Source organism: Colobus angolensis, unplaced genomic scaffold (genome assembly GCF_000951035.1).
Source record: "Colobus angolensis palliatus isolate OR3802 unplaced genomic scaffold, Cang.pa_1.0 Scaffold10, whole genome shotgun sequence".
In the NCBI taxonomy this organism is placed as follows: Eukaryota; Metazoa; Chordata; class Mammalia; order Primates; family Cercopithecidae; genus Colobus; species Colobus angolensis.
Genome location: NW_012110919.1, coordinates 15,273,571 through 15,290,783, shown reverse-complemented (window position 1 = coordinate 15,290,783; position 17,213 = coordinate 15,273,571). Strand labels below are relative to the sequence as shown.

Below are 17,213 nucleotides of genomic sequence, written 5' to 3'. Positions count from 1 at the left end.
TAGGAAGCTTCCTATAGGCCTGAAAGAAAGAAATCAATCTTATCAATTCTGAGAGATAATATACTGAGAGCTTTCCTTTGCCTGTGCCTTCTTTTTTTAAATTTTTTAATTAAAAACATTTTTTTTTGTAGAGACAGGATCTTGTCCTGTTGCCCAGGCTAGAGTGCAGTGGCATGATAATGGTCTACCGCAAACTCAACCTCCTGGGCTCAGGCCATCCTTCCACCTTGGCCTTCCAAAGTGCTGGGATTACAGGTGTGAGCCACCATGCCCAGCCAGAGCTCTATTTTTTAAAATCCATTTTATATGTTGGGGTTTCAGTGGAAAATTTCATTTTATAAAATGGCTCTTCAGTTAAAAAAAGCTATAAAAATGTATAAGATTTTGTTTAAATGTAAAGACCATCCTGTTTGGTTTTGAATTTAAAAAAAAAAAAAAACTAGGTTCTAAATTACAACAATCATTTCCTAAAATATTACATTTAAGGTAGAATCCCTGAAATAGTAACTATTTCATTAAATTCTGATTAAACAGTACTCCTAATTGTGGCACAATGTTGCACAAATAAGGGAATTTGTTGATGGTAGTAATAGCCAACATTTATGGAGTGCTCACTTCATACCAGAAACTATTCTAAGTATTTCATATGTATTAATTCATTTAGTCTTCATTACAGCCTTGTCAAGTAGGTTTTACTTTAATCCACATTATATACCTAAGGAAAGTGAGGTACAAACATATTAAATTTTCTTGCCCCAGGTCATACACGACAAGTGCCAAAGCTGAGTCTTGAATTTAGGCCATCTGGTTACAGACTTTGTATTCTAACCATCAACTCTATATTGCCATCTAAAGCATAATCATTAAGAGCATGTGCCTCAGTACAAATGAAGCAATACCAAAAATATGAAAAAGGAAACAGTGAGTTAGGTGATTAGTTTGGCAACACCCAGGTTTACACTTACATAAAGCGTACTCTGGGCAAGGTATTACAAGGAATGCACAGAAGTAAAAGAGAAAGCATAAGAAAATGGCATATTAAGTATTTTTGCTTCTACAGACAAATTATTTTAGCTCCAGTAAGCGCAATCAAACTTTGTTAAGCTTCATAATCTATTTCTAAGAAACTACTAGTGTTACTTTCTTTGTGTGCTTAAGTTGTTTAAAAAAAAAAAAAAAAAACAGAAGCAAAATACAAAAAACCACCATACTTGTTTCCTATAACACTGGCTGTATGAAGGCTTCGTGGAAGTGGCACTGTCCCTTTAGTTTCTGGTTTTGACCACGACATAGTTTCTAAAAGTAAAAATAATTATATTAGCAACTTGATCTAACAACAGTAAATTACTTCAACTTGCATAATTTCAAAAAATAAAATAAGGACTTACCAAAATGAAACAAAGTATTTTAAAACAATTATTTGAACATTATCTTAAACATTTCCAGCTTACATAAACTGCCAATCAGAAATCTATTTACACTTAATGTTAGTACAGTTAGCCCTCTGTATCCATGGGTCCTGCATCAATGGATTCAATTAACCACAGATTGAAAATATTCACAAAAAGACTTTGGTTGCACTGAACATGTTTTCTTTTTGTCATTATTCCCTAAACAATACAGTATAACAACCATTTATATAGTATTTACATTGTATTAGGTGTTATAAGTAATCTCGAGTGGAGATGATTTAAAGTATATGGGAGAATACGCAAATATTACATCATTTTATATCAGGGACTTGAACATCCATGGATTCTGGTATCAGGGGAGGATTTTGGTCCTGAATAAATCCTCCACAGATACTGAGGGATGACTGTATTTGTAATAAATAAGTGTGCTTAGGGTGCCACCAATTTTGAATTAAGAATAATATTAGAGATTTTATCATTTAAAGTAAGAGTACACTGGACAGAAGATAGTCAAAGGTGAGAGGCACACTACCCTCCAATCATTCATTCCTAAGATCCCTTTAGAGAGAACTACTTAAGGGTTTTCTACTGGCCACGAATAACATTGTTAATGCTACATTTCCTGTAGATAGGGTAATCATATAAAGTTATCATCCTGTACAGGACATTTTTCAGAGTGAAAGGGAGTATTGTACTATTGATAATTACACAAGACAATAAGCATAAACCAGAATCATCCCAGGTAAACCAGGACATACAGTAACCCTGTTTATAGAACGCACAAGAGAGTTACTATCGTAAACCAAACATTCATTTTCTCAATCTGATTTATCAGCAACCATTCGTATAACACATCAGCTGTCCCTGGGGCCACAAGTGCTAGTTATAAATCTAAGTACAACTCAATAAATACTGCAATCAATAATATTTTTCAAAGCATCTTTTAATTTGCCTTATTCCTGAGCCTGAATCAAGTTAAACTTACCTAAGTCAAGCTGCCATAGGTCATCCAGGCGAGCACCACACATTCCACCAAAAACATACATTTTCGGACTTCCAGAATCTTTTTTGCAATATATAACAGCTGTGTGGGATTCTCTTGGAGAAGGCACAACCCCTTTAGTCACTGGAATGCTCCAACCCACAACACCAGAGCCATGCTGTAGCTCCAACTCATAAAAATCATTTAAATATCTAGGATATCATAGGAAAAATTAAAATATTCAGATAATATATACCCTTTCTTTGCATTTTATTTCTATTTATAAAGATAAAATGTGCTTACTATGAAAAGTTCATATAGTACAGAAAGGCATTAGGAGAGCAGAAACCCCAAACCTCATTCATACAATACATACTTATCAAACACTACTATGTACCAGGCACTCTTCTGGAGCTCAGTAGTGAGCAGAAGAGATTAAAAATAATTCCTGTTATCATTTAGCCAACACTCTTATCAATGACAACTTGTCAACTGTTGGTGTTAAAATGTAGCTACAAATCCTCTGACACTCTTCCCATCAGGAAGTTGGGTCTATGTTCCCTTCCCTTGATTCTGGACTGGTTTGTGATTGCTTTGATTTTTTTTTTTTTTTTTTTTTTTTTGAGACGGAGTCTCGCTCTGTCGCCCAGGCTGGAGTGCAGTGGCGGGATCTCAGCTCACGGCAAGCTCCGCCTCCCGGGTTTACGCCATTCTCCTGCCTCAGCCTCCCGAGTAGCTGGGATTACAGGCGCCGCCACCTCGCCCGGCTAGTTTTTTGTATTTTTTAGTAGAGATGGGGTTTCACCGTGTTAGCCAGGATGGTCTCGATCTCCTGACCTCGTGATCTGCCCGTCTCGGCCTCCCAAAGTGCTGGGATTACAGGCTTGAGCCACCGCGCCCGGCATGATTGCTTTGATTAATAGGGTATGGTGAAAGAACACTATGTGACTTCTGAGGCTGTCTCACAGAAGGCCTAAACGGCTTAAGTAGAATACTTACTCTTGGAATCCTGAACCACCATGTAAGAAGTTCAACTCCCATAAAACTACCATGTGGATGGCCATATGCAGGTATGTAGTGTGACAGAACCAGCTGAGTCTGTCCTTCAGCCATTGCAGTTGAGGCATCAGACACAGAAGTAACTACTTCAAGACTTCTCAGCTGAGGGCCCAGCCATCCCTCCTGTGGCCTATCTAAATTCCTGACCCACAGAATCCATGAACGTAATCAAATGGTTATTATTCTGCATCACTAAATTTTGGGGCAGTTTACTGTATGGCACTAGATAACCAGAACAATCACTATTGAAAATATTTTGGTAAATATCCCTTAAGACACCTCTGTTTATGGATAAACACATATGGATAAATGAGGCATACTAAAAATAATGCTTTGCAACTACTAAAATTTTCATTATAATGTCATAGCAATGTCCTACATAGTTTTTAACTTTAGAAACTGGCACTAAGTTTCATGGATGTTTTTGAAGTTTTGAGCAAAATGACTTTTGTAGAAATTTATTTCCTACAAAATTATTATTCAAGTGTAAGGGCAAAAATTAAAACATTTCAGGACATATAAAACTTCAAAGTTTAGCTACATAATTTTTTTGGGGAAAATAATTCTAGGATGTTATCTAGGAGAAAGAAAAAGAAATACAATACTTTGAATAGGCCTGGCGTGGTGGCTCATGCCTGTAATCCCAGCACTTTGGGAGGCTGAGGCGGGAGGATCATGAGGTCAGGAGATCGAGACCATCCTAACTAATACGGTGACACCCAGTCTCTACTAACAAAAATACAAAAAACTAGCCAGGCATGGTGGTGGGCGTGCCTGTAGCCCCAGCTACTTGGGAGGCTGAGGCAGGAGAATCGCTTGAACCTGGGAGGCGGAGGTTGCAGTGAGCCGAGATCACACCGCTGCACTCCAGCCTGGATGACAGAGCGAGACTCCGTCTCAAAATAAATAAATAAATAAAAAATAAATAAAGAAATAATACTTTGAATAAGAGAAATGGTAGTAATTTGTGGTTACCTCTAAACTGATGTTGAAATCTGTGGTTATAAGATCTAAATAACCACTAAGAAAAACTTACTACTAAGTTAATTTTTAAAATTTATCATAACCTGGATTAAGATTCAAAAATACATGGAACATACAGAAAAAGGAGGTAGGCAAAAGAATGTTAAAATAAAGACAGTAATTTATTCCCAAGGTTAACAGGATATTTTCATTGCAAATGTGTGTTAATTTCCAAGCAACTAAGGTACGCACAAAATGAGCACATATAATTCTCAGATCACTAGAGGGAAACAGTCAAAGAAAAATAATAAATAGGGGAAAAGTAAAGAAATGGGGGAAAAGAAGCAAAGTATAGTATATAGAAAGCAGTTAATAAGATAGTTAAAAAAAAAAAACAAAAACAGGCTGGGGCCAGGCGCAGTGGTTCACACCTGTAATCTCAGCAGTTTGGGAGGCCGAGGTGGGTGGATCACCTGTGGCTAGGAGTTCAAGACCAGCCTGGCCAACATGGTGAAACCCTGTCTCTACTAAAAATACAAAAATTAGCTGGGCGTGGTTGCGGGCGCCTGTAATCCCAGCTACTCGGGAGGCTGAGGCAGGAGAATCACTTGAACCCCGGTGGTGGAGGTTGTAATGAGCTGAGATCGCACGGCTGCAGTCCAGCCTGGGTGACAGAGCGAAACTCCATCTCAAAAAAACACAAAAAACAAAAAACCCCCACCATAAACAATGTCAAAAGAAAAAAGGACAAACTTAAAAAGTTTAGCACAGGCTGTAGAAAAAAAGGTCAAATTTTCCTAAAAACCAAGATAATGACCACTCACACAATAGACACAGATAAAAAGATATAAACTGACAGTTCACAGAACAGGAAATAAAAATTACATAAACATATATATACACACACACACACAGACACAGATGTATAAACATGCACGTACACGAACATTCATATACATATACTTATGCAAATGTTTTCCTTCATCACAACTTAGCAAAAAATCTGGCATAGGCAAGAAAAGGGAGGAAGGGCAACAAAGCAGAGTAGACGGAAAACACAAAACACAAGGGCAGAATAAAACTGCCCTATTATAAGACAAAGTCTGATCAGGGTTGGTGGTGGGGGCAGGAATACAGAGGAAACAAAATACAAGAACCCCAAATCTAAGTATAAGTGATGAAAATCAAGGATAATATTAAAACTATCTTAAACTAATGTGGAATAGGCTTAAACTGTTGAGAATGGACATCAGCCAGTATGCTATCCAGTTCATACTGGCTACTAGCCCCATTTACAAAAGATAAATCTACAACAAAACGATGTACACAAGTTGAAAATTAGATATACAAGAAACAAAACACAAATCCACAATCACTGTGGGAGACTTGAGCATGTCACTCAAAAGTTGATAAGACCTAGACTCACAAAATAAAAAAGCTTTGAACATTTATTCAATAGAGCCAGGTGCAATGGCACATGCCTGCAGTCCCAGCTACTCAGGAGACTGAGGTGGGAAGATTACTTGAGCCTAGGAGTTATCCAGCCTGAGCAACATAGCAAGACCACATCTCTAAAATCAATAATAATAAATACATAAAACATTGATTTAATAGATAAACCACCTTGCACACAGTCAAGAACTCATGGTCTTAATGAGCACCTATGGAATCACAAAAATTGACTGTGAAATAGACACAAACATCTTTATAGATTGCATTTCCTGACCACAATATAATAAAACTAGATATTGGTAATAATAACAAAACTTTCCACGTGGAGATCTTTAAAAAATTGTAGCAAATTACTTTTAAAGAGAAAATAGAAATCAATGACAATAAAAGCAGTATGTATCAAACCCTATGGGATACGGCCAAAGATATAATCACATGAAAATAACACTGAAAAATGAACTAAGGAGCATTCAAATTATTAGAAGTTAGAAAAAGCATTCAAACTACTAGAAGTTTAAAAGACGCTGGGTGTCATGGCTTAAGCGGGTAATCCCAGCACCTTGGGAGACCGAGGTAGGAGGACTGCTTGAGGCCAGGAGTTAAAGACCAGCCTGGACAATCTGGCAAGATCCTGTCTCAACAAAAAATTTAAAAAGTAGCCAGGCATGGCTGCATGTGCCTATAGTCCTAGCTACTTAGAAGGCTGAGGTGGGAGTATAGCTTGAACCCAAGAGTTCAAGGCTGCAGTAAGCTACGATTGTGTCACCACACTCTAGCCTGGGTGACAGAATGAGATCCTGTCTCTAAAAAAAAAAAAAAAAAGAAAAAGAAAAAAAGGTTAGGAATAAAGTTGAAAGAAATGGAATAGACTTATAAAGTTAAAGAAAATAAATTAAAAAGAAAAACAGTCAATAAAACTAAAAAACAGCTCTTTGAAATAAATAAAATAACAAATCACTAGCAAGTCTGATTAGACAATACTAACACTTAGGGATAAGAAAAGAGATATAACAATAGATATAGAGATTTTAAAGATAGAGAGAATTGTCCTTATAACTTTAAAACTTTTTTTTTTTTTTTTTTTTTTTTTGAGACGGAGTCTCGCTCTGTCGCCCAGGCTGGAGTGCAGTGGCCGGATCTCAGCTCACTGCAAGCTCTGCCTCCGGGGTTTACGCCATTCTCCTGCCTCAGCCTCCCGAGTAGCTGGGACTACAGGCGCCCGCCACCTCGCCCAGCTAGTTTTTTGTATTTTTTAGTAGAGACGGGGTTTCACCGTGTTAGCCAGGATGGTCTCAATCTCCTGACCTCGTGATCCGCCCGTCTCGGCCTCCCAAAGTGCTGGGATTACAGGCTTGAGCCACCGCGCCCAGCCACTTTAAAACATTTTTAAATAAATATATATATTTTTTATTTTTAAGACAGGGCTCATTACATTGCCCAGGCTAGATTTGAACTCCTGGGTTCAGATGATCCTCCTGCCTCAGACTCCCAAGCAGCTGGGACTATAGGTGTGTACCACCACACCTGGCTATCTTATAACTTTTAGAAATAAATTTAAAAATCTAGATAAATAGGTACTTCTCAAAAAAAAAATTACCAAAAATTACAAAAGGTTGAAAACCTAAATAGGCCAATACTTAAAGAAGAAATTGAAAAGGCAATCAAAGATCAAATACCAATCCCAGGTAAATATGGAAAATTTCTACTAAATATTCAAGGAATTACGTTATTTAAATATAATAAAAGATGGAGGGCTTTCCATGACCTCAGAACATAACCCTGATTATGTTTTCAAGGATAACATAATCCTGATACTCAAATCAGATTACAATAGCACCCTACTCCCCTAGATAATACAGGCAAAATCGCTAATAAACATAGGTATTATAAATAAATGTTGGAAATGTGATTCAGCAAAGAAAAAATTCACAAAATTCATAGATTAAAGGAGAGACACAGGAAGCTGCAAAATGAATTTAAACTATCTCAATATACATTTCTTGTTAAAAAGAGAGAAAAATAAAACTAATAAGCTGGAAATTTAAGAACATTTTGGCCAGGCATGGCAGCTTACGCCTATAATCCCGACACTTTGGGAGGTCAAGGTGGGAGGATCACTTGAGCCCAGGAGTTCAAGACCAGCTTGGGCAACATGGAAAGACCTTGTCTCTACGAAAAAGAAAAAAAAAGTTTTAAAATTAACTGGGCATGGTGGCATACACCTGTCGTCCCAGCTAGCTACTCAAGAGGCTGAGGCAGGGGGACTGTCTGAGCCCAGGAGGTCGAGGCTGTAGAGAGCTGTGATCATGCCACTATACTCCAGCCCCAGGTGACAGAGTGAGGCTCTGCCTCAAAAAGAAAAGAAAAGAAAAGAAAATGTCCTTAATGTTATTAAAATCACATACCAACAACCTATAGCAAATGCCACAATTAATGATAGAAAGGTAAATATATTAATGAAACAGAATAGAGTATAGAGCAAGAATCAACAAATGTTTCCTGTAAAGGGTCTGACAGTAAATATTTTAGGCTTCACAGGCCATAAAATCTATTGTGACTACTCAACTGTGCTGTTTCAACATGAAAGGTGCCAACAGCAATACAAAATGAATGGGGATGGCTGTGTTCTAATAAGACTTTATTAATAAAAAAAGACAGCAGGCCCACAGGATATAGTTTGCAACCCCTGGTCTAGAAAGCCTAGAAAGACACATTTCTACAATAAAGGTATGACAGAGATGGAATTTCAAATCAATAGAAAAAATGGCTTATTTAATAAATGGTGTTGAGAAAATTGAAAATCAATTAGGAAAAGAAAAAGCCTCACACTAGTCACAAAAGTATATCACAAATGTATTAATGCTCTAAACAGAAACAAAACTATGAATGTACTAGAAGAAAATACAGAAAATTTATTTTTATAATATTCCTGAAGGAGAGTCTTTCAAAGCAAGATTCAAAACCAGAAAGCCATAAAAGAAAATATTGTCAAACGTGATAAAACTAAACCGAAAACCCTTTTTAAAAAAAGCAAAGTAGCCTGGGCACAGTGGCTCATGCTTGTAATCTCAGCACCGAGGCAGGCAGATCATGAGATCAGGAGTTCGAGACCAGCCTGGCCAACAAAGTGAAACCCCGCCTCTACTAAAAATACAAAAATTAGCTGGGCGTGGTGGCAGGCGCCTAAAATCCCAGCTACTTGGGAGGTTGAGGCAGGAGAATCACTTGAACCCAGGAGGCGGAGCTTGTAGTGAGCTGAGATTGCGCCACTGCACTCCAGCTTGTGCGATAGAGTAAGACTCCTCCTCAAAAAAAAAAAAAAAAAGAAAGAAACCAAATCGATTCATAATATCCTCAAAAAGAATAAAAACTTAGGAATACATTAATCAAAATTAGAAAGAGCAACACATACATTGAAAACTACAAAATATTGTTGAGAGAATATTTAAAAGATTTAAATAAATGGAGAAACATCCCATGTTCATGAATTGGCAGACCCAATATTACTAAGATGGCAATTCTCCTCAAACTAATATATAATCAATGAAATTCCTATCAAAATCCCAGTAAGGGCCGGGTACGGTGGTTTATGCCTGTAATCCCAGCACTTTGGGAGGCCGAGATGGGCGGATCACGAGGTCAGGAGATCCGAGACCATTCTGGCTAAGACGGTGAAACCCCATCTCTACTGAAAATACAAAAAATTAGCCGGGCATGGTGGTGGGTACCTGTAGTCCCAGCTACTCAGGAGGCTGAGGCAGGAGACTGGCGTGAACCCGGGAGGCGGAGCTTGCAGAGAGCCGAGATCACGTCACTGCACTCCAGCCTGGGTGACAGTGCAAGACTCCATCTCAAAAAAAATCCCAGTAAGCCTTTTTGCACAAATTTTACTTTTTTTGGGGGGGGACAGAGTCTTGTTCTGTTGCCTAGGCTGGAGTGCACTGATGTAAACATGGCTCACTGTAGTCCTGGCCTCCTGCTCTCAAGCAATCCTCCTGCGCTGGCCTCCCATGTAGATGGGACCACAGGCACATACCACTACACCCAGCTACTTTTCTAATGTTTTGCAGAGACAGGGTCTTGCCATGTAGCCCAGGCTGGTCTCAAACTTCTGGGCTCAAGTGATCTGTTGGCCTCAGCCTCCCAAAGTACTGGGATTACAGGTGTGAGCCACTGTACCTGGCCAAATCACATTTCTGATTAAAAAATAAAACAAAACATAAAACTTATATCCAGAATATACAAAGAACTGTTACAACTCAATAATAAGAAAACTATCAATTTCAAAATAGACACAATATTTGAATAGAAATTTCACCAAAGATACATGAATGGCTAAAAAGCACATGAAACAATGTCCAACGCTATTAATCATTAGGGAAATGCAAATTAAAACCACAATGAGGTACCACTTTACTCCCCCTAAGATGGCAACAATAAAAAAGACAGACAATAATGACTATTAGGAAAGGTGGAGAAATTAAAACCCTTATATATTGCTGGTGGGAATGTAAAATGGTGTAGTCAGTTTGGAAAGCAATTTGGTAGAATTTCTTAAGAAGTTAAACAGGTTGAGGTGGGAGGATCACTTGTGCCTGGGAGGTGGAGGCTCCAGTGAGCTGACATTGTGCCATTGCACTCCAGTCTGGGTAAGAGAGTGAGACCCTTTCTCGAAAAAAAAAAAAAAGAAAAGAAAATAGATAGATCTGTATGGAGAATCGTATTAATGTGTTCCCATTCTTTCCCAGTAGGCAGAGTATATATCCTTAGACCACTAACTCTGGCCTTTGCCATATGGCTGGCTTTGACTAACAGAATGTGACCAGAAATGAATGTGTGCTTTGAACACAGGCTTTAAAAAGCATTGTACGTAATTGTATGCACCTACTGGCCCTCTGAAGTAGAATAACCTTGAGAAGCCTGTCCCATTATAAACAATAACCTAACAAAAGCTAATATATGAAAAAGGGTACATGAAAAGTGTTACATGAAAAAGGTTCCAAAAGATGTACATCAAATTGAATTACGTGCATCTGCCTATGTTGGGAGATAGTGCTGTTGAAAGAACATTGTACACTTTCCAATTTCTTGACTTTTTACCAGTGTTATTTTAAAAACCTGTTTAATGGAAAAATTTTTTTAAAAGACATATGTTAAAAGTAAAAGTACTGGCCGGGCGCAGTAGCTCACGCCTGTAATCCCAGCACTTTGGGAGGGTGAGGCAGGTGGATCACGAGGTCAGGAGATCGAGACCATCCTGGCTAACATGGGGAAACCCCATCTCTACTAAAAAAAACACAAAAACAAAATTAGCCGGGCATGGTGGTGGGCGCCTGTAGTCCCAGTTACTCGGGAGGCTGAGGCAGGAGAATGGCGGGAACCCGGGAGGCGGAACTTGCAGTGAGCTGAGATCGCAGCACTGCACTCCAGCCCGGGTGACAGAGCGAGACTCTGTCTCAAAACAAACAAACAAAAAAGTAAAAGTATCTGGATTACTGTGGTGGGATAATTTTTTTTTTCCTTTTCTACAGTTTCCAAATTTTCCATGATATTTTAGTATTTCTATATTTTAAAACAGTTTGGAAAAAAAGTTAAGATCCTACCATCAATCTAATGCAAGTAAAAAGACATAATGGTTAATAACTCTACTGTATTATATGCTATGGCAACTTGAAAGTGCTTTGAAAATTACACCAATGATCTTATTTCACTATCACAAGGACACTGTAAAACAGGTATTTAATCACTCCCATTTCACAGTGAAGGAAACAAGCTTAGATTATTTGCTCTAAAGGACACACATGATAAGCGCTGAATCAGAAAACAGCCCTTTGGACTCTAAATCTCCAAAGCTTGAGTGCTAGAATGACAATGATCAAAACACTATGTGATTATTTGGGCTTAAAAAGAAAAAAATATTGCAGCCATAAAAAAGAGTGAGTTTGGCCAGGCGCGGTGGCTCACACCTGTAATCCCAGCACTTTGGGAGGCCGAGGTGGGTGGATCATGAGGTCAGGAGATCGAGACCATCCTGGTTAACGTGGTGCAACCCCACGTTAGTCTCTACTAAAAATACAAAAAATTAGCCGGGCGTGGTGGTGGGCACCTTTAGTCCCAGCAACTCGAGTGGCTTAGGCAGGAAAGTGGCATGAACCCAGGAGGCGGAGCTTGCAGTGAGCTGAGATTGCACTACTGCACTCCAGCCTGGGCGATAGAGCGAGACTCGTCTCAAAAAAAGAGTTCATGTCCTTTGCAGGGACATGGATGAAGCCGGAAACCATTATTCTCAGCAAACTAAACTAGCACAGAAAAAGAAAACCAAACCCTGCATGTTCTCACTCATAAGGAGGAGTTGAACAATGAGAACACATGGACAGAGGGAAGGGAACATCACACACCAGGGCATATCGGGGGTTGCAGGGCAAGGGGAGGGAGAGCATTAGGACAAATACCTAATGCACGCAGGGCTTAAAACCTAAATGATGGGTTGACAGGTGCAGCAAACCACCATGGCACATGTATACCTACATAACAAACCTGCACATTCTGCACATGCATTCCAGAACTTAAAGTAAAATAAAAATAAAAAATCAAAAAAGAGAAAGTCTAAAAAAAAGAAAGAAAAAATATACTACCATTTGCCACAGCATGGATGGAGCAGCAGGACATTATGCTAAGTGAAATAAGACAGACACAAAGAACAATATTGTATTATCTCATATGTGAAATCTTGGTTTTTGTTTTGTTTTAACAAAAAAGGTAAAACATATAGAAACAGAGAACGGTGGTTACCAGGGTCAGGGTGGCAGGAAGGGAAGGAAATGGGGAAATGTAGGTGAAAAGATACAAAGTAGCAAATACGTAGCATAAACAAATTGAGAGATCTAATGTACAACATGAGGACTACAGTTAATAATAATGCATTGTATTCAGGATTTTTTTTTTTTTTTTTTTTTGAGATGGGGTCTAACTCTGTCACCCAGGCTGGAGTGCAGCAGCATGATCTTGGCTCACTGCAACTTCCACCTCCCAGGCTCAAGAAATCCTCCCACCTCAGCCTTCCGAGTAGCTGTGACCACAGGCGCGTGCCACCATGCCCAGTTAGTTTTTTGTGTTTTTGGTAGAGATGGGGTTTTGCCATGTTGCCCAGGCTGATCTCGAACTGCTGGGCTCAAGCGATCCATCCACCTCGGCTTCCCAAAGTGCTGGGATTACAGGTATGAGCCACAACACCCGGTGGTGACTACAGCTGCTCATGCCACAGGCAGAAAAAAAATGGGTAACTATATGAAATGATGGATATATTACCACTATAATAACCATTTATATATATATATATAAAATATCTATCTTATACCATCATGTTATATACCTTAAATTTACACAAATAACATTTATTTAAAAAAAAACCACTACATGGAACAGTACAATTCCCCAAAGGAAAGAAGAATTCTTTGCAGACAAAACCAACATTAGCTATAATAGGGGTCAACAACGTAGATATCCCCATTATTTACAATCTGTGTCAGCAAACTACATCCTGTGGACCAAACCTGCCTACGAGCTGTTTCATAAAGGCTTATTGGAACTCAATACACAAACAAACAAACAAATAAAACACGATGTGAAAAGAAAAGAGGTAGTGAATGAATTCTGTTTGGGAAAAAGGAGGAAAGAATTGATTGTAAAAGTATTTGCTAGTGTGAACCATTCTAACAGCTTCCTGTATAAAACATGGATATGATAGCTTTCATTTTACAGTCAGAGTTTCGTTGCCAAATTCCCAGAGAAATCTAATTTTAAAATAACCATCTGTTACTTTTCATTATCATTTATGAGGTAGCTAAAATGCATTATGGCTCAATATATACAAATATATTGATACAAGCAGTTACATTAATATTAATTTAATAAGATGATTTCTCATTAGAAAAGACACAGTTTTTTTGTTTTTAGCTCCAATGCTTTCTGAAGAAAAGACACAGTTTTGAAAACAAATATGCTCCAGGGACTAAGGAAAATACAAACACACAAATTTGTCCACTGTTAGATTGAAATGCAAAAAGCTAAGCATCATCCCTTTTAAAAATTAAAGATGGAAAAAATAAAATGTTCCTACTCTAAATCATAAAATAAGCATTTGATCTGAAAGAGTCAGCATACCTGGGAACATTATTGTTTGAATCTTCGCTTTCGTTTGCCAGGCCACCAAACAAATAGCATTTGTTACCATATAAAGAGAAGCTATGTCCAAGCCGAGGACAAGGAGGTAAACCAGAAGGAGGGGGATGGGGTTTCACTTTTTTCCATAACCAACGACTTGCCTAAAAAAAAAAAAAGAGCACAAATACAGTCAAACAAAATCAAGAAAGCACTCCTATATTGTCAATAGTGCAACATCATATCAATACATTTTAATCCAAATCCCATCAGAAGGCACAATAAACTACTTTTGGGACAAATGACAAATAACAAGCTAACTTCTGGAATTAAAATATATGTTCCAGTAGACATTCAAGTTACTATTCCATATTCACAGATTTCCACAATGGCAAACTAACCATATAATAATAAACTCCAACAGTTCTAAAGTATTTTCCAAATGAAAAATAAAATATTATACACAGCCTCAAGATTAAATGTAATTTATACATTCTTACTTTCTGAAATAAGGTAATCCATGAATGGTAAATATTTTAACCTTTTAAAGGTAAACATAAAGCTCATTTAACAAATCAAATTCCAAAACTTATTCTCTGGCCATGGATGTTTTCTTTAGCTGAAATTATTTTTGCAATGAGTTGCTTGTAAATAGGTATAACCACTCACATCTGCCAATTAGCAGATACCCGCATGATCACCACCCTAGGGATAAGGCACAGGTCAGGAAGAAAAGTCAACAAGGGCTATGAGTCTGGTTTAATAAGAGTCAAATTTAGAAAGGTTATGGGAAACTGTTACTCCCCTTTTGTATGTATTGTCAAGGTGGGAGGTGTAGCAAATATTAGTATGAGGGTAACAATTTCTAAAACACAAAAGCAGTGGTTTTCAAAGTATAGCCCAGGGGCCAGGCATGGTGATTTTCCAAATGTGGAAAGTTTTATTCAAAGTTGTGAATCTGTCAGTTGATGCCAATGCCAACTATCCCTCTGTGAGTCCTGCAGTACTTAATACTTAAGAACTTGCTGCAGAGCATGGTGGCTCACACCAGTAATCCCAGCAGTTTGGGAGGTCCAGACGGGTGGATCACCTGAGGTCAGGAGTTCAAGACCAGCCTGGCCAACATGGTGAAACCCCGTCTCTACTAAAAATACAAAAATTAGCTGGGCATGGTGGTGCGTGCCTGTAGTCACAGCTACTTAGGAGGCTGAGGCAAGAGAATCGCTTGAACCCAGGAGATGGAGGTTGCAGTGAGCCAAGATCGCATGGCTGCAGTCCAGCCTGGGCAACAGGGCAAGACTCTGTCTCAAAACAAACAAACAAAAAGTATACTCTAGAAACCAGGAGCATCAGCAGCTGGGAACTTGGTAGAAATGCAAATGCTTATCACCCACTACTGACTCAGAAACTCTCTGGGTAGGACCCAGCAATCTGTGTTTTCACAGGTCCTCCAGGTGCTCCTGTTGCAGGCTAAAGTTTCTACTGCACTAAGATACAAAAACTTAAGTATATAACATGTACAACTGATGCTAAGTAACAAGTATCTTGATGTTATAAATGTTGCACTGGGTATGGGAAAAAGACTTGCCAGGAAACTTTGGCTTTTAAGTGAAGTGGAAATATTTTCTATAAAGCTATAAAATGTGAAGTTTACATTACTTGAACAATGTTAAAATGTGTTAAACAATGTTAGTAATGTTGCAATCTTTTGAAAAATTATGAACAATATCATTATTAAAGCCTCAGAATGAAATAATATTAAATACACTTACTTGTAACTCATATAACTCATTGCTGTATCTTCCATATTCAACCATACCCCCAAATACTAATATTCTGGTACCATCACAGACAAATCCATGGGCAGCACAGCCTGGAGGGATATCTCCTCTAACAGCTGGTAGAAACCACTGATTCGTAGCTAGTTGCCAAAATAAAATTAAAACTGATTATAACCAACAACGGTTATCACAGCCTATCAGCAAGTACTTTACATATATCATCATTATCAGTGGGTCTCAACTGGGGATGATTCTGCCCCCCAGAAGACATTTGGCAAAGTCTGGTGACATTTTTAGTTGTCACAACTGGAGGGGGCTGTTACTGGCATCTAGTAGGTAGAGGCAGGGATGCTGTCAAACATCTTACAATGTACAGGGCAACACAGGGCAGCTTCCCCCGACCTCGACAAAGAATCACCTGGCCCAAAAGGTCGACCATGCTGCTGTTGAAAAACCCTGATCTGTATCATTTAATTCTTATAAAACCCCTGCTGGGTGAGTATAAAAATCTCCATTTTACAACTGAAAATTGTGAAGCTAAAAAAAGGTTTGGTAACTTTAGCGCTGATCCTGGGCAACTGGCAGAGCAAGATTCAAATCAGGTCTAATTTGTTCCAAAGCCAGGGTTTTGAACACTAAGACCAAACTGTCAGTAACTTTTTAACTTCATATGCTGGGGCGCTGGGAGGAGGGTGAAAAAAATAAAATTTCTCAGACTCCACTACTTTGTTAACCTTCAAATTATTCCTGTGATTAAACTGTTTCGTCCAAGAAAAGTTATCGGGCATGAAGTAGACCCAAAATTCCATCACTGTCTGTACACCGAAAAGATTTCTTGTGACAGCCTGAGCATTTACAAGGGGGAAAAAAATTAAATTCCAGTCTCCTTTCTATTCCACAGAGGTCCTCAAAGAGAGGGGCTCCTTGCCCAGGGACACTTGTGATCTGCAGTGGTGCTCAAGTTATGACAGTCCTCTTTCCGAGGGCCAGTCCAGAAGAGCGCCCACACCGAGTATGCAGACACAAGGCCGCCTCAACACGTCCCCGCCGGTTTAGAGCGCGGCCCACGGAGGGGCTCTTGACCGTTACCTGCCAAACACCGGGTTGTATTTGAGTCGAGAGTGCCAGAAGGCCTCTCGTTTTCCCTCCTCTCCCCCTAGATGGTCTTCCTCCTAAGGAAGGCAGGTAGGCAAAGACGGGAAAGGCCCGACGGAACTTTGGTTTGGAGTGGGTTTTGTTTTTGACAGGGGCGAGATTTCGGGGAGTGGCCCAGGCCGTTGGACACGGTGTTCTGTCGCCTGCGTCCTCCAGCCGGGCTGGGGCGGGGGCGTCTGGGATCCCCCGCTTGAAGACCGGTGCACCCCGCTCGGGGTCCGCTGCGCCCCGCGGGTCCCGGAGATCCAG

General features: G+C 39.1%; 1 protein-coding gene across 1 annotated transcript in view; it reads right to left on the bottom strand.

The window, feature by feature from the left end:
• The window catches only part of HCFC2 (host cell factor C2), a 45,407-nt gene that overhangs the window by 27,666 nt on the left and 528 nt on the right, over window positions 1-17,213 (bottom strand). The window contains exons 2-5 of the mRNA XM_011936958.1: window positions 15,801-15,949; window positions 14,032-14,192; window positions 2,398-2,606; window positions 1,212-1,296 (exon numbers count right to left, since the gene is read on the bottom strand). Of these exons, the coding sequence (XP_011792348.1) occupies window positions 1,212-1,296; window positions 2,398-2,606; window positions 14,032-14,192; window positions 15,801-15,949 (604 nt within the window). The remainder of the gene's footprint in view (window positions 1-1,211; window positions 1,297-2,397; window positions 2,607-14,031; window positions 14,193-15,800; window positions 15,950-17,213) is intronic.